Source organism: Bacillus rossius, chromosome 1, assembly GCF_032445375.1.
Source record: "Bacillus rossius redtenbacheri isolate Brsri chromosome 1, Brsri_v3, whole genome shotgun sequence".
NCBI lineage: Eukaryota > Metazoa > Arthropoda > Insecta > Phasmatodea > Bacillidae > Bacillus > Bacillus rossius.
Genome location: NC_086330.1, coordinates 322,902,982 through 322,930,516, shown reverse-complemented (window position 1 = coordinate 322,930,516; position 27,535 = coordinate 322,902,982). Strand labels below are relative to the sequence as shown.

General features: G+C 37.0%; 2 protein-coding genes across 4 annotated transcripts in view; one reads left to right on the top strand and one right to left on the bottom strand.

Moving 5' to 3' along the window:
• The window catches only part of LOC134527975 (uncharacterized), a 144,758-nt gene that overhangs the window by 37,327 nt on the left and 79,896 nt on the right, over positions 1 to 27,535 (bottom strand). For 2 of the 3 annotated variants that reach the window (XM_063361094.1, XM_063361095.1), the window contains 3 exons: positions 25,674 to 26,018; positions 17,130 to 17,306; positions 14,981 to 15,130 (listed from right to left, as the gene is read on the bottom strand). In XM_063361094.1, coding sequence (XP_063217164.1) covers positions 14,981 to 15,130; positions 17,130 to 17,306; positions 25,674 to 26,018 — 672 coding nt within the window. The other variant, XM_063361096.1, reaches the window with a different exon arrangement.
• Positions 2,419 to 5,422, top strand: LOC134527979 (uncharacterized). The gene is made up of 2 exons (XM_063361110.1): positions 2,419 to 3,846; positions 4,299 to 5,422. Exons 1-2 carry the CDS (start codon positions 2,904 to 2,906, stop codon positions 4,760 to 4,762), a joined length of 1,407 nt encoding a protein of 468 aa, XP_063217180.1. The 5' UTR covers positions 2,419 to 2,903; the 3' UTR covers positions 4,763 to 5,422.

The following is a 27,535-nucleotide window of genomic DNA, read 5'->3' as shown; positions in this document are numbered from 1 at the left end:
CGATGCCGATCCCCGATCGTAATAATCGGCCGATTTTGTTTATTTTGCCGATCATAATGATCGGCAAAACGTAGCCGATTATTTGAGCCGATCATTGGTCTCCTACTGCAAACTTATAACATTGAATAATTACCTATACCTAACAACTTTCCATGTTTGTTTACGGTACTTTAAGGGAAGAAAATTTGATTATTCATCGAAAAATAATAGGATTTAATAATAACCACACACGAAAAAAATATACCAATAAAGTAAACAAATACCGTAAGTTTTATAAACATTGAACAGTTACATACCTAAGTATCAATTTCCACGTATATTTACGGTACTTTCGGTAAAATAATTTTCCATTATACTATTTGCAAAGTCATTTATCACTTACGAACCGAAAACTATGTATTTGTTTACCATTTACGGTTAATATTACCGGAATGGCGAATGGCGACTTGTTTAGGTTGGTTATGTGACGCCAGAGATTAGAGTGACGCGCGTCGCGCGACGGAATTCGTACGGATTAATGGCGCTAGTAGTCTTGTGGTTAGTAAACTACTCTTCGGGAATTCATCTATTTAGTTTTTTCTCGCTAAATATGGCCTATTGAAAGTTTTGTTTAGCGAAATTTATATTCTTATCCTGTTTAGCGGGAAATAGAGCTTAACTTTCTTTTGTATAAAACCTGGTTGATGAAGAGTTTTGTTTCCCACAGTAGAACCTCGTTAATCCGTGACGCGCTAATACGGGAATCGGATAATCCGGGACGATTTAAAAGTGCAGAAAAAAAAAGAGAAGCTAAAATTGTCAGCGCTTAAAATTAACGTCACGCGGGCCGGCGGCCGGCAAACAATGCAAGCCATCGCGTGGGCCGCCAAACTCTGCAACGCTGTTTGTACCGACCCTTTGTGTCGCCCCCCCCCCCCCCCTTTTCAACTGTCACATTTGACACTCTTTAAACTTGAGGGGGATGTCCTGCCTTCTGCTTCCCGTCTCCCGTTTGTTCGAATGTCGTTTCACGTGCTGCTGAGTTACTTTCCGCCCGCCAACGCACGGCAGGCGCCTGGGCCCTGATGCTCGAAATCGTTCGACTTCATAGACCATTCGAGTCGAGTAGAGTGATGAACTCGCATACGACTTGGTGTGTTCGACATTTGCTATGCTCGAGGTGCTACTTGTCGCATGCGACTTACACAAAAGTCTTCGAGACGGAGAAGTCGAGTGGATTGTGGTAATTCGGAGAGAACTGTGAATTTGTCAGGATGGCTACTCTGCTCGTGTTCCAACTGGCCAATCAACGATCGCCGTTTCGTTTGTTGTCGTGTTTGGTCGTTGCCTACGTTATTATTCAAGGCCGGGAAGGAGAGGGGGTTTTCAGCTCCGAAATCCGTGCCGCTGCGTTTCACGCAATGGCCGCTAGATGTCTCTCTCATGTGCAGTAAAAGCGGCAATTCAACACGGAGTTGTATGCGCAGTGTGGTCGATTTGTAATGTATTACGAGTGTTCGGCATACTGTGTATGTTATTTTGCATTAAAAATGTGTTTTTTAAAAATTATATTAGGTGTTGAAAATGTGTAAGTAACAAAATTATGTATGTAGGACATTGTAAATATGATATAATTATTCAGAAACTTGTAGGGCGATTGTACAATATTCAAATATAATTTCACATGTGTGTTAATTCCCGCCATTCGAAATGGTTTACTGTTGCGTGCCAAACTGCACGTCTGAGTCTTCAAAATGTGATAAAAAAGTGACTTTCCATACATTTCCTATACAGACTGAACTAAAGGATAGGTGGCGAACAGCGATTTCAAGGCAGGGTAAAACAGCTGGATCTCTCTGGTCTCCGTCTTCGAGTTCACGAGTTTGTAGTTTACACTTCAGGACATCTGATTTCAGCATAAGTACAACAAGAAAAAGATTACTTCCAAATGTGGTCCCTACATTGTTCCAAGGGTATCCTCTGCACAAACAGAGCAAATTACCGAAACGAAGTCCAGCTTCTAGATCCGATGTAAGCCCGCAAATTAAACGAAAAAAAGTGTGTATACAAAATGAAAACAAGGAGCTTGCATTCTTGTCTGAAGATAAGATTGAAGTCAAAGAAGTAGGAATTCAAGTATCATCGTTTTTTCCATGCAGACCTAAACTCACAGCCATAAAACACAAGTACAAACTCGTCAAACAGTCTAATGGCCGACTCATTCAAACTGTCAGTAGATTGAGGAAACAAATTAAGGAACTGAAAAAAGAAAATAACGGCAAAAATAATAAACACCTGGAGAAAATTGAAAAAATAGAAAAAGATGGAAAAAATGGAAACTTAAAAGCACTATTCTTGTTAGAGCAAATTGATAGCTATGGAAAACAGCATGTTGTTTATGGTGAAACAACTCTCAAAATTTGTGTACTTTTGCACAGGAAAGCAGCAGCTGGGTATCGTTTCATAAGATCAATGAACTGTTTGAAACTTCCTCATGAAAAAACGTTGAGGGGTTATATTGGATGTGCGAGTGGTGAAACTGGTATAACTTCAGTAATTAAAGAACGCCTTATTTATGAGGTCAGCAATTTGAATCACTCAGAAGAAAAGTTAGGTTCGCTGATAATAGATGAGATGGCGATCAAGGCAAAAGTAAGTTATGATCGCAACCTTGACCAGTTCCTTGGATATTCAGAGGCAGAAATTGAGGAGATGGGTGTAAGTGATAAAATAGCCAACAGACTATTGTGCTTCATGTTTCGCGGCCTCTCCACTCCCATCCGAATTCCCGTCGCGTTTTATTTTACTCGTCAATTAACAGGACCTCAGCTGTGTAAATTAACCAAAAAGGTGATCGAAGAAGTAGAAGAAACGGTTTTGAAATTCTGCGAATAGTTACTGATAACTCTTCGGTAAATGTTAGCATGATGAAGGAGGTGTGTGGCGGCCAATTACTACCTGAAATACAACACCCAAATGATGAAAACAGAGTAATCTTTTTGAGTTTTGACTCGAGCCACATTTTGAAAAATATTCGCACTCAGTTTCTTCAGAAGAATTTTTTCTACAGGGGTATAATGATCTCAAGCAAGCCCTTGAAAAAATTGTACGATGCACAGAAGCACTGTACAGTGAAACCTGTTCGATGTCTGAACAGAAAAGTTGTTTACCCTTCGAACATCGAAAAAATGAATGTGCAACGAGCCAAGTATGTTTTTTCCCTTCCTCTGACAGCTGCATTGAAGACTCTTCCTACAATAGCACCTGAGTTAGTCGAAAACCACGAAAGCCTTGCTGAAACCATACGGTTTTTGGAATATGTCAGAAAATGGCACGATATTCACGATGTTTGTAACACAAAGCAGGCATATATGTCAAGAAACACCGACAAACTAGTGTTCACAGAATTTGACGATGACAGACTGTCTTGGTTGCTAGATACATTCCTGCCTTACATGGAAAATATCCAAAAGTCGAGCAGCAAACAAAATAAACTAAGTGAAGAGACATACGAAGCTCTAGTCGTGACAACTCAGGCAACTGTAAAATGTATACAACATTTAATATCAGTTGGATTTCATTTCGTTTTAAGCAGGAACCTGAGCAGCGATGACATCGAACTTCTCTTCAGTCACTTGCGAAGAAAAGGTGGTTTCAACGATATGATGGACGCAAGAGCATGCATGTATGCAATCGACACAACGCTAAAAACGGGTTTAATAAATCCTTCAGCTACATCAAATGTAGAAAGACAAACTTTCAAGACATTGGATGCAATTGCACATCACAAACGAATAAGTGAGCTGAACACAGTAATTTGTGATGTTCCAGTTGAAGCAACAGGAATTCTTGACGAAAATCTTGAAGGTAAGATAAATTGAACGGGAAATTTTTTATTATAATTTTAATTTAAGGCTATGCCCCACTCGCTGTCTAGTTATTACATTACTATAATTGTAGCATATTCAAATTGCAAGCGAAGATACATTTTGAAAATGCGACTATAGGTAGTTGACAACATGCACTCCAATACAGTGCAAACATTTATTAAATTATGACGCCTTTTGTCATACCACCTACTTTTTAAAATAAATTATTAATGCATTCCTGCTTTTTTTAAGTGTTAGATATAATATTTTGTCGAAGATATTTTATTTGTTAGAAACTAATATCATAGGTAGGTCTACTTGTGATCTATAAGGTCTATAATGTATATCTAATTTTGAAGACAATAATGGAACATTAAAAGTTATGTGATGCCGAGCCTTAATTTAATGAGTTACGTAATTTCATGTTGTTTTTGTTTTTGTGTTTTGCAGAAACTCCAGTAACGCTGCAAATCGCGTCCTTAGCTATGATTGCTGGGTACTTGGTACGGGTTGCAGAAGAAAATTTTAACTGTGCCTATTGCCTAGAACAAATATCAACTCCCGATTGTGACAGCCCGTTGCTCCGATTGATTAAAATGCAAGATCGCGGTGGTCTGCGGTACCCATCTAGAAAATTCGTTTTTTTCCTGAGCAAGATACTAAAATTTACTTGTGTCACTCTTAAACACTTAGGACGTAAACAGCTCATCAAGAAGCTTAAAGTGTTTCTAGTGCCAAAGTTTCTTCAATATTTTAAGTGTTCACTGTGCAGTCAAGAAAAGCTTGCAAATACCATAATAACCAAATTTCTGAAGCCTATTTTGGACAACGAAGCACGTTCGGTGACAGACAAAATTGACAAACCATCAAAAATATACAGAAAACCATTGAGCCGCAAAATTTTAAAACTGTAAGCGTAGTTCCAGGTGAGTAACAATTAACACTTTATTTGGTGTTACAACTGTTACATTCATTTTGTTTACGACTGCTTTATCTTTTAGAAGTATTTGAACATAGGGCTTCATTGTATTTATCATAACAGTTAGTTCTAAACACCAATTTCATGAGTTATAGGACCAACGGTAATTTAAACAGATGTTTCGCGCGGTTCCGTGTACTGCACATGAGAGAGCTACCTAGCGGCGATCTCTGGAACTGAATCGTCTCGCGTTTTACATCCTCTCCTTCCCGGCCTTGAATAATAACGTAGGCAACGGTTTGGTAGGAAGAAGACAAACTCTTTATCAAAACATTTTTTTTTATTTTGCCGTGTGTTCGTGAATGCCTAATTAATTAAAATGGTCGATTAGGTCAGGTCAGTTACATTATAAATACTTTCAAACTAAACTGACATTAAAAATAATATGAATTAATTTTAATGGTTGTTCAGTTTTAAAGTATTTATAATGTAGCTGACCTGACCTAACAAACCAGGACAAAGGCTGAACAGTAGGAACTCACGTAATTTTTTTTTTTTTACTTATTACTTGCGCAACAATATCAAAGTAACAAATAAAACATTAAAATTTGAAACGTTAAAAACTCGCCTAAGTTAGAGGCGGGTACAATTCCTTTGCCATGTAGAAAATGATGTAGTCGTTCACGTACGTCGCGAAAAAAAATAATTCATACTCGTAAACAAGCAACAAGCCTGAACGCCGCATGAAAGCACAGGTATTGTGATGAAAATTAAAAATTCGATATCTCCTAAAGTATTTGGAATTTCTTATCTCCGCCGGGTTTAATGAAAAGAGGAAGTTAAAGAGCACAGAATAAAAGTATTTTCGGAATTAAATTTTTTTATTTTAACAAATATCGCCCAAATATGAATATTAAAAAATTCGATATCTCCTAAAGTATTTGGAATTTCTTATCTCCGCCGGGTTTATTGAAAAGAAGAAGTTAAAGAGCATATAATAAAAGTATTTTCGGATTTTTAGCATTTTGTTTTTCGCAAATACCGCTACTCTACATATTTACCAAAATGAAGACTAAGTAGCCTTAACTAGTGTTGTGTTTACAGTATTGTAATGAACATGTAGGCCTAATTAACCATTAATGTTCAGTTTGGCGTTAGGGAGCAGGCTACATAGGCTAATTTTAATGTGGATACACACAAGACATAGACATTCACTTGGAACTAAATATGCCAGGCTATTACCACTGTCACAGGAACAAACCAAGCATTTTAACATAACTGAAATAGGCCTACCTATTTAAACCTGTATAATGCTTAAACAGAGGGTTTACTATGTTTATCTTTGATTAGCTATTTATTGTAACTGGTAACTTAATTCAGGTATGCTCCAAGGAGGGATAAACTGCCATTCTGTGTTAATGGTGCTTTAGTGTTTGACTTCAGTCAATAATTATATTAAAAATGTACTACAGGCCTAACTGCCTTCTGCATAAAATTGCACTCTGACAGCTAACGAACCATTTGTTTTGTCACCGAAACTACACATAAGCAAGCACATAAAGATAACAATAGGGCTTCTTTGGTTTTTATAAGGTGCTAACAATTACTTTAGTTTCAACAGAAAGTGCAGTTGTACGAGAAGGTGCCGGCATAACCTCTTCCAGACTGCTAATCAGGTCTCCGGCACACCGCTTGTTAAGACGAAATAACTTAACAAATTTGTTGTCGTCCAGTTCAAACGCATCCTTCCGTTCTAGGAATCGACGAGGGTTTCTAGATGCTTCTATTTCAGCTAATTCAAGCTCTTCAATGTCCAAAACATCCAACCACTCCGCCATTTTCACTGTTTTCGTGACTTTTCGCATTCGTAATGGTTATCTCATTCTAGTTGGACCCCTCGGTTTCCATTCCGAACACTCGAGTCGCACACGAGTAAACTGGAACAGTTCGTGCATACCAAAGCATCAAACCGATCGGAAAAGACCACTCGGCTGGCAACTCGCATACGACTTAAAACTCCAGCATAGGGCCCCTGGCGAGTGACGTGTCTGTCTGGCATTCGGCTGGTCGAAGGGGTGGAGGGGAGTGGGGAGCTACCCAAAATTTATTGGTCGAAGGGGTGGAGGGGAGTGGGGAGCTACCCAAAATTTATGTGTACAAGGTCAGCACGATCTTATCTTTCTCTCTTCGGCTGTTGTAAATGACCGTGAACTAATGGCTAGGCAGTGCCGTATTTTTTTAAGCCGAGACAACAATTCGAAGGCGGCCCTTACCGTTAACCGATTATCCGGGTTTATTATTATTATTTTTTTTACAGAATTTCAATTATCCGGGCATCGGCGGGTCCCAATGAACACGAATAATGGGGAGTTTACTATTTTTATCCATCTGCTGCCAAGGCGCAGTAAGCCTCGGGAGATGTTACGTCACATGACCTTGGTCTTAACCCAGCTGCACGCCGGTGTCTGAGAAGCTTGACAAGACCTTCCGGGCTTACCTGTATAATCGCTAGTCCGTGAAATTTATAATGTCGTGATTTTTAAGTAATCATGTCAATGAAAAGTAGTTTTGTCTGGGAATATTTCACCGTTTATAGTGATCCGTCAAAAGCAATGTGTAATCAGAGGTACTTGAAAGGCTCTAATCGGCTCAGAAGATCGGCAAGATCGGCAGCAGATGATCGGCATCGGCATGATCGGCAAAATAGGTGATCGGCCCAGCTCTAATATTTTTTAAAACTAAAATAAACATTTTTAGTCCTTGAGTATAAATTTACTGAAATATTTTTTTAGTTAGTTAATTTTTTCATGCGAAGAAATATTTAATTGTTAAAATCACGAGAACATAATTTATTACGTTTATGTATTCTAAAAGCTTATGTTAAAGATCGACTATATGCTATTCAATTTGCCCAAGAATTTTACTACAATAGGAGAGCATTGCAAAAACACAATTTAACTAATAGGTATTATCACAATAAGTTATGTTCACAAACTATATTAGGGAAACAAATATTTATAATTTAATGATATGCAACTTTTTCCTTTGAGGTAAAAATTGAGGTATATTTAATGTAATAAGTAAATCCTCTCATAAAATTTACTGAAACTAATATTCTTCATTGTCCGTCATATTATGATTCCAAACAGTTTAAATCAACTGAAACATGAAATAAAATAGTAAGGTTAACCATGAGGTGTGGAAGAAATTAGAGATTGCTTTGTAAAAATTGTTAAAAATTTCTCATGAAATATTGTGATTATTATGTTCGTACATAATGTAATAAAAAATTCAATACATGAAATTCAACACATAGGTACTTTGTATTGCAAGTTATTAAACATACCTATATTTTAAAAACATGTGTGTGTATCTAAGTCGAATTGTTATGTAATACATGATGAACAATAACATTACCAACACAACTTCCTTTCCAAATAACTTTTACCCAAAGATAAGGCCGCGGACAAATTATACACACTGGTCGCACGAGGAGCTGAAATAAGTCTTATAAGAAAGCCGGCCGGAGTAATTCTTTTCAAGCCAAAGCTGAAAGTAATGGATGTTGTTTGTCTAAAGCAGGCAGTGAAATGACATACAAGTTTACAGAATAGCCATATAAGATCTTTGACGCTTCTTATCCCGTCACCAACTGCATCATGGCCCGCCGCAAGTTATATACTTACGAATGAATACACTTGTAAACGATGGTTTGTATACTTATGTATGTTGCCGACATCGATAGGTATTCTTTGGCAGCTCGATGTGGATTCATTCGAACACGTTTGTGCTAAACACGACATATTTTTACATAAGAGTGACATCGCGCACTGAAAAAAGTTACAGGTCTGTAACGCAACAGTGATACAAATATTACATAGTTCGAACATTTTCTGGAGCACGACATTCACTTTGGGTAATGCTAAGCTACTTGATAGGTACACTTTACCCGCTTTAAAAGTGATAACTTAAAAAAAAAGTGTACATGGAAGCAGACTCAGCCATATGTTTATTGCTGTTGTATTTGTCATAAACCTACTAAGTTCAATACGGTCTGTAAGTAGAACCCATGTTTTTTTACGACTTGTGTACAAGCTGTGGTTGTAAAGCGAATTTATATTCTTAGTTAACTAACGTCTATAACAAATTTGGAATAAGGATACCTTATTTTTTTTTCTAGAATGAAAATATCTGGAAATAAAAATCAAGAAAAAAAGCATGAAAGATTACGGATTTTTTTTTTCAACAACAAATAATTTATGGTTTAACTGCTTTGTGTACTATATAAAAACATAACAAGCTTTCAAAATTTTACAATTTTTTTGATTATCCGTTATAGTTATGTTTTGTTTTAACTCATAAATATTTAAGTTGATTGCCAACGTCACGAGTGTACAATAATTTATTTCACACCGCTCCGGGTTGCAGGTAAAGTAACAGGCGTGAAATTTGATCAGACACGCGTTCTATTTATTCAGGCCCTTTAATTGGGCGTGACGGACCATGTGCCAAATATGTAATAATTATAAGTAGGTGAAGTATTAAACAAAAAGAACTTGAATGCAAAATAATGCATCTAACAAAAATAATTTGCAAGGTTCTTTCGTGGATGTTGTAATGTATGGGCAATATTTACTTAATTTTGGTTTTTGGATAAATTAATTGTGGTTAGTAAAATTTTAATAATTTTGTATAATTGCTGTAAAAAATTTATTTCCTGCCCTTATTAATTAATCGAGCTGTAGAAATAAGTTTATCTGAAAATTTACGTAATCTTCATTAAACATTGCCACTATTTATACTTTTTAACTTCAAAATGGTTTTTGAATTTTGTAATTAATAACGTACCATCCATAATTACATATGTGAGCGGTCGGTCACTGACCACATCTTCAATACTCCTCGTGACTCCTGCGCCAGGAGGAACATATATATACTTCTGACTAGCTTATTTAATATAGATCTTCCCTCGTTTTTATTTTTTATTTATCATTCCATGAACATTTTTAAAACAGAGAAGACCAAAAAGCATAGAAAAATGACATTTAGTTTTCAAAATATGATTTTTCTTTTAGTTTAAGATACATTTTATATAAACCTACATTTTTAAGTATGAAAACTTTTGTAAATAGTTAACCATTTGGTTAATACCAGTATAAATTTTTCTTCAGCGTTGTAAGATGTGTAAAATCATTTTGGAAAACTAAAATAATTTAAAAAAATATTGGGCAGTATAATAATTGTTTTTGGAATATTTATTAAAAATAGAAGGAAAACACTGAAGTGTATGTTAATGTTAAAAGTTAAATATAAATTTTGTCGAATTAGCTAGCGAGACTGTAAAGTCACCAATAAATAGTTTGTACGACAACTTTCAATGTGTTGATTGATCAGTTTCAATACTTTATTTCGTAATACATGATCTAGTATTGTAAGCTTTAGGATATTAGTAGTTTAAAAAAAAGCGATGTTTTAGAGATACACGAATATACAGACAGAGTAAGTCGAGCACATGGTACTGTGGCGAGGCACACTAAAAGCAATTCTGAGAATTTCTTTCGGTCACGGGATTATCTTACCGTTGCGGTTGTGGGTTGTCTCCCTCTCACGCACGCACGCACACACAGGTAGCCTGCCTCCCCTCCGGGCACTGGTTCCCTCACCCCGCTACCTGAGTCGTGGGCTGCGAGCTGGCTTCGCCGAGCGGCAGCACGAGACGGTGGAAAACTTTCAGGATTTGCAGAAATTGCGGAAAAGAAATCTCGGAATTTAAAGCGATGACTATATGTTTTAAATACATGAATTTCTTCAGAAAAAAATTACCTTTTTGGCTAAACTTGTACTTTTTTTCTGTCATTATCTTAAGCAGTATAAAATGGCCCCAAAGTTGGACAAGTTGGTGATTTTTTATTTCATATTTTGATAGAAAAAAACAAAAATGTAAACGTATACAGACAATTCGTGTAGTACCTTCTCGTGGGTGAAAAATTTTCAGATTCGTAGTGTCGATCAATAAAGTCCCATCATTATTTAAAAAACATAGTGTTCCGCTAACTTCTGAAGCTACTAGGGAGGCCCCTTAACATTAAAAATCTTATTTTGCATACCATCTTAGATTATAATACGTTTTTATATATATTTTAATTTTTGCTATTTTTTTGATTTCTTTAATACCATAAAATAGTGTCAATTGACAGTATTAATAGTCATAGTCATTCTTACAAAAAATTCAATGCTATACACAATTTATTTCACAGGAAAAACTATTTGTAGCAGTCACTATTAATAACAAGGCATTCCATTAAATTATCTACTATGCTCAAAAGAGCAAACGTTTTTAATATTATATGATATAAAAAATTGTTGAGAAATACAGCTGAAACCAAGATGGCATCTTTCAATAATAACTCCTAAAAAATAAAAAAAAAATAAAAAAATGATCATGATGCTCAGGAAAATATATAAATGCATTTCCGAAATTCTAATTCCAAATTTTACTTAGTTAAATAAAATATTTTGGATACATTTTAATTAATTTTCATTACATAATGAAGATGTGTTGAAAACATTTTTGCTTTATAATGAATATCTTGCAAACAGAGCATGCCAAAACCAGTTGCCATTTAGCAACTTCATTGCTAGAAATGATGACTTTTGCTTAAGTCTTAGCGAAAAAAAAAAGTTTTGACGAAAAAAATTATTTAGTGACTTACCTTGACAAATTTTGGAGAATAAATCTAAACATTTTAGACAATGGATACATTTTTTTGTCAGTTTGAAAAAAAATAATTAAACTTGAAATTCTCTAGTACTACACTGCCTTTAGAGTAACAATACACTGACTATAGAACAACCCACTACCTACTAGTGTTATTGTGGATAAGTCTTATTACTCTATACTTGAAATTGTCAACTTTTTAAATTAAATTTTTTTTTGATTTGACAAAAAAGTACATAATATTAAGTAATAATAAAATATATGTTCGTCCACCAACACCTTGTTTTTCGAAATGTTAACTCATAAACAAATTATTTTTACCAGTGGTAACACAAGAGCAATGCGGTTGGGGAATCCCCGGATTTTATTATGTTTTGTACGCTGAACAATCGGATTGATATATACTCAGTTGATTGTTTTATATCCTCTAGCTTGCTCGCTTTTTAATTCATTTTAAGTAATTACAAAGTGCTTAACTTTTGTTGTGGTGGCTTAAATAATGAATTTACCTCAGAAAAAGAAGCAGTATGTTCAAAAATATCAAGACGTGGGAAGCAGAGCCTAAATTCATTCAACGGATAGCTGAAACCAGTCTTTGGAGACTCATTTAAGGCAAGATATCAAATATGTTTAACGAGTTTTATGCTTAATTGAGTAATATAAGAAAACATTCAAAAACTAATAAGTATAAAAAAATGGATTTAAAAAAAACAGGACATTTTACCTGTGAAAATTTTCCTGAAAACTACAGTTAAAATATCAAGTAAGGTGGGAGGTGTTCTCTCTTTATTTATTGCTGAAAATTTCTCTATTTCAGCTATAGATCATTTAGGCGCATTGTGTAAAAAGGTGTTTTACAGTGATGAGGGCGCTAAAAACATGCAATTACATTGTACAAAGTGAACTAACATAACCAAAGTTTGGGCTCCATATTTTACACAATCATTGGTTGAAAAATACAGTGTACTAATAGAAGAATCCACAGATGTATCAGTTTCAAAAACACTACGAATCATTATACGGTACTAAAGTGTAAAAAACCAAACCGTTAGATCAGAATTTCTCAAGCTCGCCTTAGTAAAAACTGCACATGCAAAAAATTTGGCTGCTGTTCTTGTGAATTCCTTGAAAGATCTCAAAATCTCAATTGCTAATATGTTAGAAATTGATAATGCTGCTGTAATGGTCAGAGTAAATGATGGTCTTTATGAAGAGAGAGAGAACATGGTTTAAAAAATTTGGTATTGATCTGTTGTGTATGTCATTCTATATAACTTGTGGTTTCACACACCTCAGTAAATACCATACCTAGAAACATAGAGTTTCTTGTACGGGAAACCTACAATTGGTTTTTGATTTCTCCCAAAAGATAAGAAGAATATAGGTAAAAAGATTTATGAGACGATAAATTGGGGGAAACAGCCACTAAACATTTTAAAGTCTGTGCAACCCGTTGGCTTTCAATTGAATCAGCTGTGCACAGGATTCTGGAGCAGTGGGAAGAACTAAACTTACATTTTTAACTTTCAAGGGTTCAAGACAATTCCTACACAGTTGATTTTTTGTACAAGATGTATTGTGATGTCTCAAATCAACTTTATATGTTTTACCTTAAACATACTTAAAAAAAAAAACAACATACAAATAGTGCTAAAAGCATTTGAAGGTAAAGACAATGACCCCATTTTCATGCAATCACTAGTAAAAACAGTTTTTCCAACTGTTAATTTGTTGACATCAGTTCCAAACGAATGTATGTAAGCAAATCCACACCTTGGCTTTACATCTGAATAGAAATTGTTCGAGTCAAGTTTGTCTCAAGAAAATAAAAATTATTTGAAGAAGAGGTGCATTGAATTTAGCCTGAAACTCATAAAGGAGATTCAACAAAGACTACTAAGTAACGTCACTATCCTGAAAAAATGGCAATGTTAAATGTTGAAGAAACATTAAAATTAAATAAAAATAATGCAATTAGCTGATGTAGCCAAAGAATTGGGATTTAGTAGCAATTCATAGACAGTATGTGCAAGAATGGCATAATATCAACTTCATTAAGTGGACTAACACTACTAATACTGTTCGATTTTGGAGTGAGGTTTTGCAGTATAAAAATGCAGCCGGAGAGAATCCTTTTTCTTTGATTTCACAACTGGCAATCACTATTCTATAGTTGCCACATTCAAATGCTGAAGTCGAAAGAGTATTCAGTTCTACGAACACTATAAAAACAAAACAACGCAATAGATTGTAGTTAAAAACTATTACTGCATTAATACTGTTGAAAGATCAGTTGAAAAAACAAAATGAAGATTGTGAATCTTTTGAAATACCATCGAAGTGCTGCAACTCATAGGAACAAACAAAAGTTATTCTTTTGCAACAAAAACCGTTGAACTGCAACATCAGTTCCTGAGCAACGTTCAACCCTCTACTTCAACTGCGGCTGTGTCAGATGAGCATGAGACTGAAGAATTATTTGATTTATTAAGTAACGACATGAATATCTTACATACATATATTTTTTAATCTGATTTAAATTCTTGTGACCTTTTGTTACAGGTGCAATTGCATATTTATAGTATTTTTGGCAATTGTGATTTAAACAAAAATTTATTTGTTTGTTACAATGATCATAATATACTTGATTAAAAGTTAGCATTTTTTATATGTAAGTTGTTGCACATAATGCTTTATTTAATTATAATTTAATTACTTACCAACAAATGCCTCTTGTGCCCTTCCCAGAACCAAATCCTTTGTTCTGCCTTTGGTAGAATCAGTTTTAACGACTTTCTACGACAATTGAGCATAGTGACTCAGATTTATTGGAGTTGGCAACAGTGGCCGAAACACGATCAGTGCTAATGGCAGAAATCATGCATTGGAAAAAGAGAGCAAGGGCACGGTTACATGGAACTCCGAACAACTTCAGGTGAACAGGTTTCAGTAAACATGTTTACAACAAAGTGTACGGTTACACTTCAGAATGTCATCAAATGAATGTGTTGTTCTATTCTGTTAGAAAATTATTATCAGCATCAATTTTAAAACAATAAAATATTTAATTGTTAATCTTTTTTGTTGCAGTCGGTAAAATATCGCACGAACTTGTGCCAGCAACAGTCTTCCTCCATCTTGCATTTTTCGCAAAGGACTGTTTATACTCTCAACACTCAAACAGTTGACGAGAAGCGAATGTGGAAGATATTTCGTTTTGAACTACTTTGCCAACGTTTTTAGGTTGAATGAGAAATGGCCTCGAACAAAACATGTTCCGACTGTGCGTGACCACTCGTAAAAGTTGAACTCATGTACCTGAAGTAGTAATCACAACCTGAGTGCCCATTTAAATGCACACTGTAAACTAAGAATGAGATGCTGCATAGTCGGTAGGACCTGACATGTTACAATCCTGGCTATGGCCCAAGTGTAGCCTGTGGTGCATTGTGTGCGAGTGTGTTTGAAGGAGACTCTGGCAGGGACCCGACTGACCTCCGTGTCGTGGTCGGCCACACGCACAAAGTAGTGCTCCTTGGAGTAGTCGGTGAGGCAGTGGGCGGCCGTCAGCACGTGCAGGGGGGAGACGATCACGGCCCCGCACCAGTGCGCGGACTTGCTCGGGCCACGCACTCTCACGCTGGCCTGCGCACATCCGGCAGGCAAGAGGTACCGAGAGCCTCTACTGTGGGGTTCAAGTTGTGTGGGAACTTGAGACATTTAGAAAAATATATACCTGAATAAGGATAAAGTTTGTTTCTGAAAACAAAAACTGATTAAAGATACAATTTAACCAATGAAAATGTTTAAGAGAAATTATTTCATTTTAAAGCTTTTAAAAAAACAAATTCTGCTGTTAAATATAAAATATACTAAATTTAGCAAAAACCAAACCTGTGTTATTATCAAAAATTGGAATTATATGCTTTATTTACCTTTATCATGATTTTAATTTATCATATTAACCACTGTTTTATAAGTTGTGTGCATCACCACACGAAGACCTAACCTCGAAGCAAGGTTATAGGGTGGATAGCTATCCACTGTCATATAGATAAGTCTGGCAACTTACTTTCATTCTGCGATGGCTTGGTGAAGCTCGTGGTGGCCTGTGAACCAGTGCCGCTAGTAGCAGTTGAACCCATCATTAACATTGTGTTAAATGAGAGTTTGGTATAAAATATGATATTATTCATAATTGTGTCTCAATTTTTTAAATTTTTTTCCCAAGTTACTATTGTTTTCATTTGTTTTGGTGCTTGGTAAATGCCTAATCTGTACCAATGTCTTCAATATTTTTTTCTAATTTGTTAGTTAAGTTGAAGTAATATTTCAGGAATATGTTTTAAAGTGTAGTCAAGTCGGGAGGCATCATGCAATGGTCAAGCGCAAGGCCTGGCCATCGGTGGCTCAGGATGATACCCACTGGTAATGTTTTCCAACAATATTAAACTATTAATCAAAGAATTTAAATATGCTTGAACAGTTAAAATACATAATTGTGTGAGATTTTGAATAAAATCACAAACCACACTCTACAGTAAATACAATTTAAAACTGTATCATTTAAAACAATTTCTTTTTAAATATACAAATTAACATTACTCTATTGAATTTATTACTTTCAAGCTAAACAAAACTTTACCAGTACAGCCTGGGCAGAAAACCTGCTTCGCAGCACTGTGGGGTTAGCAAATTACAGTCAAAATAATTTGATCCGGCTCGTACTGGACAATGGCCACACCGGATTAGCAAGTTTACCATATTGTTGAAAGTCAATATAAGTTTTAACGGAAATACAAAAGCAAAATAGTAAACAGTATAATAGTATTTAAATAATAGTATGTAGTATATAGTATATAAAGTAAAAATTAAGATGAGCATAGGTCATATTAAAAACATTTTTAAATAATAAAAACTGCCAGTGACAATAAATTTTTAGTAAACTAAAAATGCAGGCAGAGCAGTAATGTGACCATGCAGTCAAAGGCAACAGACAGAATAGCACCAAAAAATCTGAACGCGATCAGCTCGATTGGTGCCAGACTACAGATTGTGCCAAACTATAGAATCCTGGATTAAAGGGTGTTTACAAATACCTGGTAAACCAATTTGAAAACAATTTCAACAAATTTTTTATAATTTTTTTTTTTAATCAAAAGGTGACATAAAATCTGCATACTTAACCACATTAAACATGAGCAAATGCAATATGAAATTTTCTACAATATGCAGGATAGTACAGATTCTTAGGTTAAAAAAGCTAAAATATTTTAGAAATAATTTCTACAGGCAACTAACCTTAAAACGCGTCAAAAAACAAACTGTAAGTTAGCAAATGGCTGCTGGAAGTTAAAGTTTCATGATGTCTAGTGAGGCTAAGTGGACTGGGTAAATAAAATAGAGCGGGGCGAGTAGACAATAGAAATAGTATTATTTAAGGGCTACTACTGAAGTGTTAACATGATACCTCCCTCACATTTGTTGTTCTGTAACAGTTTCAATAAGTATTCACTAAGTGTGATATAAAAGGGGGAAAATTCACGAAAGTAATAATAATTACGAATAATTTTGCAACTTTTTACACCCATTATATATAAAATCTGTACAAAACACTTCTCTTGGAAATAGAGAATAGCATTACCTGCCAAGGATACATTCCTTTAACAACCACTTTGCCTTGAACAACACGAGCTTCTACACCTGGGCCGTCTTCCCTCGACCCTTCAAGGTTCTTCACACCACATTCAGACGGCAAGAGGTTGGCCCCAGGAAACACAGAATTCTCAGAATCAGGAATACTTGCATTAACAAGTTCAGTCTGTGGAGAGAACATTACATTTTGTTATAAAATATAGATACAAACATTATGTTCTCAGCAATTACTGCACCAAGATAATTTTATCACATGTTAAGTAGCCTCACATTTTAAGCCTGGTGCCATGAGTAAAAATGCAATGCAAAACCTTAAGAATGATCACACATTTTATATTACCGCTGAGCTGATACTTAAGGATCGGCCGATATTCAAGATATTAATAGTATTGGCATTGTGCATTGGTGCTAGGCAAAGCCGAAATAACGCCAATAACTGATAGCTTGGCACTATGTTTTATTCAGTCTATGGCTTATATTGGAAACAAAGAGAGTACTAACAGAAAACATAATACATTGTGTGTATACCAATTCATCAGAACAGCATAGACTCAAATATTAAACTAAATATTACAGCAAGAACTGAAAATTGGTAGTGAAAGATGTGGCACATGGTCCAAACTACGAAACAGCTGATTTAGGAGTTGGCAGGTAGGGTTTTCCCAGCAGGCTTAACGCCTCATTGAAGTCAGGGCAATCAGAGATGATGAGGGGAGGTAAGATGAGAATGGAGCATTGATAAAATGAATAAGTGGGGAAAACAAGAGTACCCAGCAGGTTGTGTCCTGGGGATCTTTAAGGTTTCACAATGTTATTAGGAATGAACAGAAACGGTGTGATTCCGCCTGAATATAATTACGTCAAACTTATTTAAGGAAAATTTATAACAAATATTAAAAGATATAAACTTACAATATCAATTACGTACTTAAACAGATCTCAGGTATATTCAGAAAGAAAAAAAATATGGGTCAACCCTAAATTCAATTATAAAAAGTTTCATTTACTAAAAATACCTAAACCAATAAAAAAAAAAAATATATTTAAACTATCCCAGTATAGGTATGTACTTAAAGTCCAGAAATTATGTTTATATGATGAACTTCGTCTAACGGCGTAATTTAGGAAAGTTCAAAAAAGGTTGAAAGATACAGTAGCACCGGAGGTCGGGGCTTCGTTTCCCGGAGATCACGCGGGAACATGATGCCAGGGCGCCTGTGTGCTGTTGAGGAAGGGAGATGAAAATGCCAATTCGGCGTCCGGCTCTCGGACCCTGTCTGCGAACAGTCCGAATCAAAACTGATCAGAACTTGTACACAGACAATATACGGGGCAGAAAATGCCCACAAAGGTTAAGGGGAGGTTGGGGAAAGTCGCGGATTGTCTCTCACCAGACAGGGAAGTTGGCTTCTATTTACCTATGCGTCGCCAGCCAGGAACTGGATCCCGCGAATACGCGGCTGGGCGCGGACGTTTTCATCATTTCAAAAGAAATAATTTAAAAGAAAAATAATTATTACTCTTGTACTATGCAGGCGGACTAAACTACTTGAAGAAGATTACAGGGATAGCATCCCTTATTTAAGCGACTACATCGTCGGTTGCGGCCGGATGGAAGTCTTGCAGTGTCTCGTCAACTCGCCGATAATCACAAACGGTCGGTCTGCAGTCGTGACGCGAAGTGTCTCGCGAAGAACCGCGTCTCTTAATTAAAAGCAAATGTTCAATCAAAAGTGGAGGGGAGGGACTGGGATGTCCGGACCGAAAGGTTCCGAAGTTCCCCGAGTGGGCGTCATAAAAAACTCTGACTTCGATGTCTCGAAGTTGGTAGCAGTGGCCGACTTTAGCGCTACCTGTTGAGGGGTGTCTGAAATAAAAAAGAATCGACTCGCCCAAGACGTCTGCTATAAAAAGGGGATAAAGGATGCAGTCAGGAGCTGCACTCTGGCGGCCAAGATAATAAGTTACTGTTTCTGCCGCTAGATGTCATGGGGGTCCAACTTTGCACACACATTTTTTATGCAAGTCGTCCTTGATGCCGGCCAACACTTGGCAGGGTTAACGGCAGGGCAATGCTCCGGAGGTGAATTCTCAGAACTGAAAAGGGGGGGGGGGGGGTTGTGTAAGTGGGGGGCATAAAACGCAACAACGCTGGGAATGAGCGTCCGTGACGGTAAAGGCTATGGTCAGCTCACCTCTGAGAAATGGTAACAGCTCGTCCAGAGCTGTTGTATGCAGTTTTAGTCATGAAGTGAAGTAACGTTACAGGCCTGGGACGTGCCTGTAAGCGAGGGAAATGTCAAAAAGGGCTGCCAATAAAGTCTTAGATCTGCAAAAGATCAGATATGCCTCTGGGAAAGGTGCTTCTGTCTACTGGCACAAAGTTTAACTAAGGGGAGTACACCAGCCTAACAAAGGGTAAATCGCCCTTTAGTAACCAAATTATAGAGCAAAATAAAATTTACAAAAATTATTTAAAATTATAATTAAATTAAAAAAAATAAGTGTCGAAATACCAAATTTCCGGCACAGTTGTATCCAGCTGAAAACAGAAAGGAGGCATTTTTCTGATTTCAACCCCTTTCATGGGGGAGGAGCATCAAGCAACCACGAGAAGATTTATGATTACCGGTTTTTCAAACTTAATGACTTTCCTGACCCAAAAGACATCCTGTCCGGGTACTCTCGTTTCCCTCCACCACTGTCATCTGATGCTGCTAGGATCCAACTATTCTGGTAGAAAATGCCAGGTCTGGTTCATTAATATTTATATATTATTTTTATATTTATTTACATGACTTAATGTTTCACTTTAACTTCAGTTCTTTTGTCAGAGTAGAGGATCTTCCTTCCCTTTGTAACAACCCAGATTACAGCCTTCCCCATGCAATCAAGAAATAATAATTTGTTATAAATTTTTTTCATATTTCAGGTTAGATGTAAAGTTTTTCCTTTTAGAAGTTATTGTGAATGTAATCCACCGGGTTTAATGTTTTTATTTTGATAATTCATAAGTTTATTTTTCAAGTAATTTTTTTTTGCTGGCTTCTTTGTGTGGGAAGGTAATTCTCCTTTGTTTTTTCCACGACCGAGGATTTGTTTAACACGCTAGGCATTTGAGTTACAGTCACAGGAGTGTGAGAAAAAGACAAAATTGCTGGGTCGTGGGAACAGAAGTAAGCATTATGTGGAAGTTTCTGTTGCCATGTGCCGTGATTGGCTGAGAATTACGTCAGTGAGCCCAGGTTACTGCCCACACAAAGGGAAGGAAGGCTGTATATTTAGTCATTGTCAGAGCACTGTGCCAGGCAGTCATTGTTTGAACACCGGGCTGAGCAGGCCGTGGTCGGGCGATGGCTCCGTGTTTTATCTTTTCTGGATGTAGTACATTAAAATTTTCTTTTCTTTTCTGTTGTGCAGAATATATTTTGATTTTAAGTAAGTAAAAAAACAAAAAAACAAAAGATAATACATCAAATATTGCATATGAATTTCTTCATGATCTGCTACCAAACTGTATGTTCACTCATCACCTAATTTTGATCTAGCCGGAGGTGGTAGTGGTAACACCCTCTTTAACCTTTCTCCTTTGGTTTTTTACCCCCTTCCCCTGTAGTTCTCCAGCCCCCTTTGAGTAGCTCTCAGTTGTCACTCCTTCCCCGAAACTTCGGTTGCCACATTGCTCAGTTTGAATTAATCTCATAACATAGTGGCAATAAGTATTGTCTATTCATTTAGAGCCATCTTTTTAGAAATGTGTACAGCACAGATAACACAAAAACCGGTTAATCCAGGTTCAGATAATCAAAAGTATATAGTAGTAACAAACACATACAGTTAACATACAGTTAATAAGTATTAGAAATAGGGATGGGTCGAATCCTATTTTTGGCCGAATCCGAATACAGTAGAACCCCGATTTAACGAAGTGCTATGGTTACCGAAAATGTTTACTCTAAATCGATGTTTCGTTAAATCCGATTTACCGATTTTTAATGACCCCCGCACTCATAATCGCGTCCCTACGTTTCCATGTCGTAGACAGGGTCGACGCTGATATCTTGTGCTGCCGTGCTATCTCAGACTTCGTCAACTTTCCATCGTCAACGTTTTTGATCTCGCTCGTACGGCCCCCGGTTCGTACGTACACCTCGGTCGTACACACAGATTTTCAGAAACAGTGAAAAATGAGGCATAAAATAAAATAAAAAGTAAAAAAAAAATGTAAAGTGTAAGAAATACGTTAAAGTTTATTAAAATACAGTCGCAACCTGCAGCGTTTATAAAAAACTACGAGCTACATACACATTGCGTCACAGTAAAAAATTAAAAAAAAAAAAATTACCGTCAATAGCGCGCCGTACGCGGAGAAAGGTCATTCATTGTACTCGGTCAGCTGCTGTTACGGCGCGGCGTAGCCGCCGGCTGACTCTCTTTGTTCGCTGAGCTGCGCAGCACTTATAAAAAACGTATTCCATAAACTAAACACCGCGCACAAAGCTCTTACTGAGAATTATAGAGCTGTAGCAAACCGTATGTATTTGGTACTGAGTAACGGGTGCGCCATCTAGTAACGAGTAACGAAACGTTACACACGGCTGCATCTCGTTACTCGCATTTTTCGTATGTTTTACGCATGCGTGCACATATTCGATGAATTTGCGTTACAAAGAACGATGTTTGTTTATTAAGTAAATTATAATTTGGAAATTCGTCGTCAAAGTTTTTTACTGTTTATTAAATGTATTGTGTGTGTAGACAAAGTTTGAGATTGGAACAGAAACAACGTAAGAAAGTATTGTTTACAAATTAGAAATATGTATGTTTTTGTTTTTATTATCGCGTATTTTCACGTATTTTTGTTATCTTAAAAGAGACATTATAAAAAAGCCGCTCTAATGAGATTTAATTGTTTCTTGGTTAACAAAAACTGTTTTATCAAATATTGTTAATTGTTTATATTCTATTTATTATTATTTACGCGACGTCATACTGTACGCGTACGCAATACGTCTCGATTCGTTGCTGCAACATAACATAGCATGTTATGCGGTATCAGAAGTAACGAGTAATGTAACAATACAATAGTAATGAGTACTAATTGTTATAGTAACGAATACATACGGGTATGCTTTTTTTCATTACTTTTACACCTCTATAAAATAATGATAATGGCGTATTGGTGTGACGTTGTCACAAGTTAAAAAAACCTGGAGGATGGGAAAGGGAATATTTGGAAACGTGTGATTATTGGCTAGCACTGTTACTATGCGGGCGTGTTTGGAAGATAACATGGTGAGTCAAGCCAGACATAAAAGAGGGGGAGGGGGATGCGGACAAAGAAACCCTTCATGACGTCATGTGTCGCGGACAGTCTATCTATCCAGGCGCGCGCAATGGCACGCACCTACGCAATTCAGTTACAGCGCCCGCAGTTTTTAAGCAATTTTAACAATTTTTTTAATTTTTTCGTATTTGGACAGATGATGCAAAGGCACATATTAATATATAGTACCTCCATTCTATTACTGACACCACATAGTGTATTTTTTAATAATATTCCATTACTATTTACTTTCATTTTTTGGAAATCTATATTATTATTTTAATAAATTGGTGTTTTTTGATGGTTCCTGAAAACCTTTACGTTAAATCGCTGTTTTCGTTAAATCCGAGTTCGCAAAATCGGGGTTCTACTGTACTTAGTCAAATCCTTTAAGGATTTGTCGAATATCAAATCTGAATCCACGAAAAAAAAAAATTATTAAAAAATTTTTTTTTCATTCAAATTGTTGTTTTCTAGTACAAATGAACCTAAAACACTGAGATTATTCCATTAAAAAAGGCATAAAACAAGTACAAAGAATTTACTTGATGAAATACGGGCATGCAATGCTAGTTAATATGACTTAAAAAAATTAAAAAAAAAACCTACTTTAACACTACTCATGAGTTAATTTATGTAATATGAACGTCAGGTACTTAAGATAGTTACATTCAATGAGCACAGAAGCCTAATTTAAAAACCATAATAATAAACTGAAAAGACATCAAAAACAAAGCTGTCGTAGATTGTAGTTCTTTACAAAATTAAAATTACATATCCTCTGCACACATGAAAAACCCTTTTAAAAATACACTAGAGTCCCGTTATAGCGAGGTGTCACGGTTCCGGGTTTGATCCTCGCTATAACCGAATTGGACAGATTTTGGCCCCCAAAAAATAAAAATAAACCTAAAATAGCATAAAAATTGTGTTTGAACCTGTATAATTGGAAAATAACAGGTTTTATTAACGAAATCTTAATTTCTGTGAGCAGATGTGTGAATTCTCTTTAAAACGATACCCCACAAGTACGGATGCGATCACCGATTGGGTCAAAATAACCAGAATACCACGCCACGTAAGTATAGCATTTCTGCCCGCAATCGATTACTCGACTCGGCCCGCGGCCGACGCAGCATTGTCCTGCTATCGGCTGACGGCCATAATGGTTCGGGATGTTGTGAACAGGCGGCGCTAGTGTAGCACGACGATTTAATTCCTTACAAAAAAAAAACAGGAGAGTGGCAACGCACGTACGCCTCAAACGAAACAGTCGCTGGAAAACTATACTTTTTTCATTTAAAGAAACCTGTAAACTTTTTTTGAAAATAAATTTGGGATTAAACTCAAACCATCACCACCCCCTTCCCGGACAGATACGCCAACAACTGACCAAAACTAAAGTTACAAGAAAACTGTCCTAGTGATTCGGAAATAAATACGGTAGTGCCCACTATTTGTCAGATAGTAAAATAATTAACGTGACGTGTTTGTAAACGTGTCACGAAAAATAACTCCAAACAAGTTTATAAATATTTGTGTATTATTAACTCGATCAATTAGCAACAAGTATAAAGACAGCTCTAACTTTTTTGGCCTAACATAGTTATAAACAATGTTATTATTCGTTAATGAAAATGTCCCAACAAATTAATTAAGAGCATTTATATTTAAAAAAAAAAAGTGTGCATTGTTATGTTTACTGGCGGGAAAAATAGATTTTGCATATTTTCTAAATAATAAGAAATGCGTACAAGTATATGTATATTCAAAGGCTTGGTTTATTCGTTTCGAGCATACCTCGGCCTTGAAGCCAAGCGGAAGTTTGATAAAAGAAAGAAAGGACGGGATTCTATTTTTAAAGCCACACACTTAGGTGGCGACTGCACGGCTGAAGAATGTGACAGGTGTGAACGGCAAGATGTCTAGTGGCGAGCAAGAGGGGTGGAGATAAAGCAGACAAATAACCAAGGCGCGCTACACGCGATCACGCCGTTAATTCCTCAAAAAGACCTCGTTATAGCCGTGTTCTCACTATTACCGTGCTCGTTATAACGGGATTCTCCTGTAAGTAGAATCAGCAACCAAGATCACAAAATCTGCAATGTACGAAAATGCTGTTTCATATGTCCAAGTTTTTGTTTAAAAACACAAGCATTTTGAGTCTCTCAGGGTCCAGCCTGCTTGGTTTTTGGTCCACTTACTGATTTAATGTGGAAATTTTTTTAAAGATATTTTCAAACGTGTTGAATTATGTCGTTGCATCTTAGCATCATTCACGTTTGGTTACGTTGATTCCCGTATAGAGTGCACGCACGTAGTGGGCTATCGATAAATCGCCGATGATTGAATGCCCCGCGCGCGCTCTATCACGTACTGAGTAAACTACCTATTTTTTCGTTAGTATGTACTATGAAGATAATTATACGTTAATTCCGTCTTTCGACCGAGTTCCGTTTTTCTGTTTTAATTTGAACGAAATGTGTTTTTGATGCACGGTTTGATTATAAAATGTGCGACTATCATCCCTTAAATCACATACTTCACGTTTTTCCCGCATTGCTGGCGCCGGCCCTGACCTTGACACAGTTGTCTCCTCGCGCCGCGTCATTTCAAAACATTCTTCGAGCTGCAAAGATGTAGGTTTGCAGTTATACTGCGATCCCCACTTTCAGTTTTGGATATTTTGATAAAAATCATCGCATTATATTCAGGTAAATACGGTTATATCTATGGACATATTTATCTTGTTCTTGGCTGAATGTTTACTAATGTGTGTGGTTTTCGCCAATTAGTTACTTGAATCATCGCAGATTCGCCGAATCTTCGCAGATTTGTCGAATCCCTCGAATCCAAGGGAATCCTGGATTCGACCGGCCCATCCCTAATTAGAAAACTTTAAATCATGGTGATTTATTTATTTATTAAAAAAAAAAAAAAAGACAAACAGTTTGGAATTATGGCATAAAGAACTTTTATGTTTATGTTTGGACCTTCAGATGTTATCTTTCCATCTGGATGGGCAAGCACAAGGGGGTGAATGAAGGGAAGGGGGGAGACTGCTTCCCTCAAATGTAAGAGACAATCAAATATAAGGTAATTAAGTTAAAAGTACTACTAAAAATTACATAAAAAACCATTAAAGTTACTGTGGTGAAGCAAAGCTGATGCTAGTAACAATCCTGTTACACAACGGCACGCACTCACCTGGTCCGGGCCGCGGGAGACCCTCCCCGGGGAACACACGACACCCACGTCCTCGTCGTGCTGGCAGTTGTGCCGCCCCCACTCGGCGTGGAAGCAGTCCTCCAGGCGGCTCTCGTTCCCCGCGCACTGCAGCTGGTGCAGCCAGATGGGCCCGTCCCCGGGACCGAACAAGGCGTTCTTGCGCACCTCGGCGGGCCCCTGGAGCCCCAGGGCGCGGCACACCACGGCAGCGGTCGCGGGAGTGAAGTCGTCGTCGCACACGGTGCCCCACACGCCCATGTGCAGCACCTCCACGCGGCCCTCCGAGCCACTGGAGCCCCCGGCCAGGCGCAGCTGGGCGCCCGCCTGAACACGGCATCATCCACTTCCACACTCTCTACTTAACAGTATTTCATCTGAAGTTGCTTGGCTTTGGGTTCTAGCCGCATCGAAGGCAAAAATGCCACCGACCGACGTTTCGGTCAAACTTGTAATTGCCATCTTTCAGGTAACGGTTACTATTTCAGTAGGTAACTGCTACCCTGGATCTCATGACTGCAAGATTGACCGAATCGCCGCTGAAATCTTTGTCTTCGACTCTTCTACACCCCATAAGCAAGGGCAATTTCACACAATGGCTACAAAAGCCTGCAATCCTTATTAGGTAATATAATAATTCATCTACCCAAATTGATAACACATAAATATATCACTTGATTTGTTTACTAGCTGTAGCTACCTTGAAAACACACAATTTTATATCATCATTGACCATTCTTTCAAATTCATTTTACTTCATACAGTTTCACTAAAGTACAAAAGAGGCACTTTGTTATCTGTTTCATTACACTCATTGAAAATAATGTTACTTTAATTTAAAAACTAAAATGATAATAGATAATGCAAGTTTATGTTTTGCCAATTCCTTCCAAACCGTGTAATTGAGATTGACAGTGCATACTTCTAGCAAATCTAATTTTTCTTAGAAAAATACTACCTAGGTAATTCTGTATTTCTAAATCGTTTTGTTAACTTTCACAGCCAATCAGATTGAGTAACAGCTTCATATAATCTGCTAATTTAACTATGCTGTCGCACAAGATCTCAGTGCCCAGAAACTGTTCTCTTACAAGGTTTAGAACAGGCATGGCTTCCATATACATAAACAAATACTCTACCAAATACTCTACCAAAGCAATTTTTTGAGGTTTAAATTTTATTTGTTACTTACATTGTTTCTTAAGTTATGTAGTTTGACTTTAGAAGTATTTAGTCTTAAATTAGTTGGGAAAGCGCCGAGGTTTGAGATAAGGTATGCTTCTGCACTCAGCCATCACAAGTTCTGATGTTCCGAGCTGGCTTTTTTGTTTGTGGACGGCATTCTTACATGCCAGTCAGTGTTGTGGCCTGCACAAGCGAGAGAGTGAAAGAGAAAGAAGGAAAGTGCTACGCTGAACTGCAGGACTATCTGATTGGCAAGGCCAAAGCAATTATGAAATAGCTGAGTTCGAGTGACTGAGTAAAGGCTGAGTTGCTGACGTGACAGTACACAGCTACTGCTCCTGTGTACTCGCATTGTTCATCGGAAGTCTCTCTTGACATGTTTCTCATTTCGCAAAATCGTGTGAATTGGCATCCGAGTCGTATGCAAGCTGTTGCTTGTGACGTGGTGGGGGAAGGTGAGTGGCGAGTAAAAACTAACAATTTTATAGTAACTCGGATGCGAGCTACTGACCGACTCGAAATGACAGTAATTTGTATGATGCGGTCACACGGTGCAAGAAGCCTGCACTGCAATAACTTGACTAGGCCAGCTCGCACGCTAGCTCACACTGTGTAACTCGGCCTTAAGTAACTGGAGTGGCATGTCCTCGACAATTAGG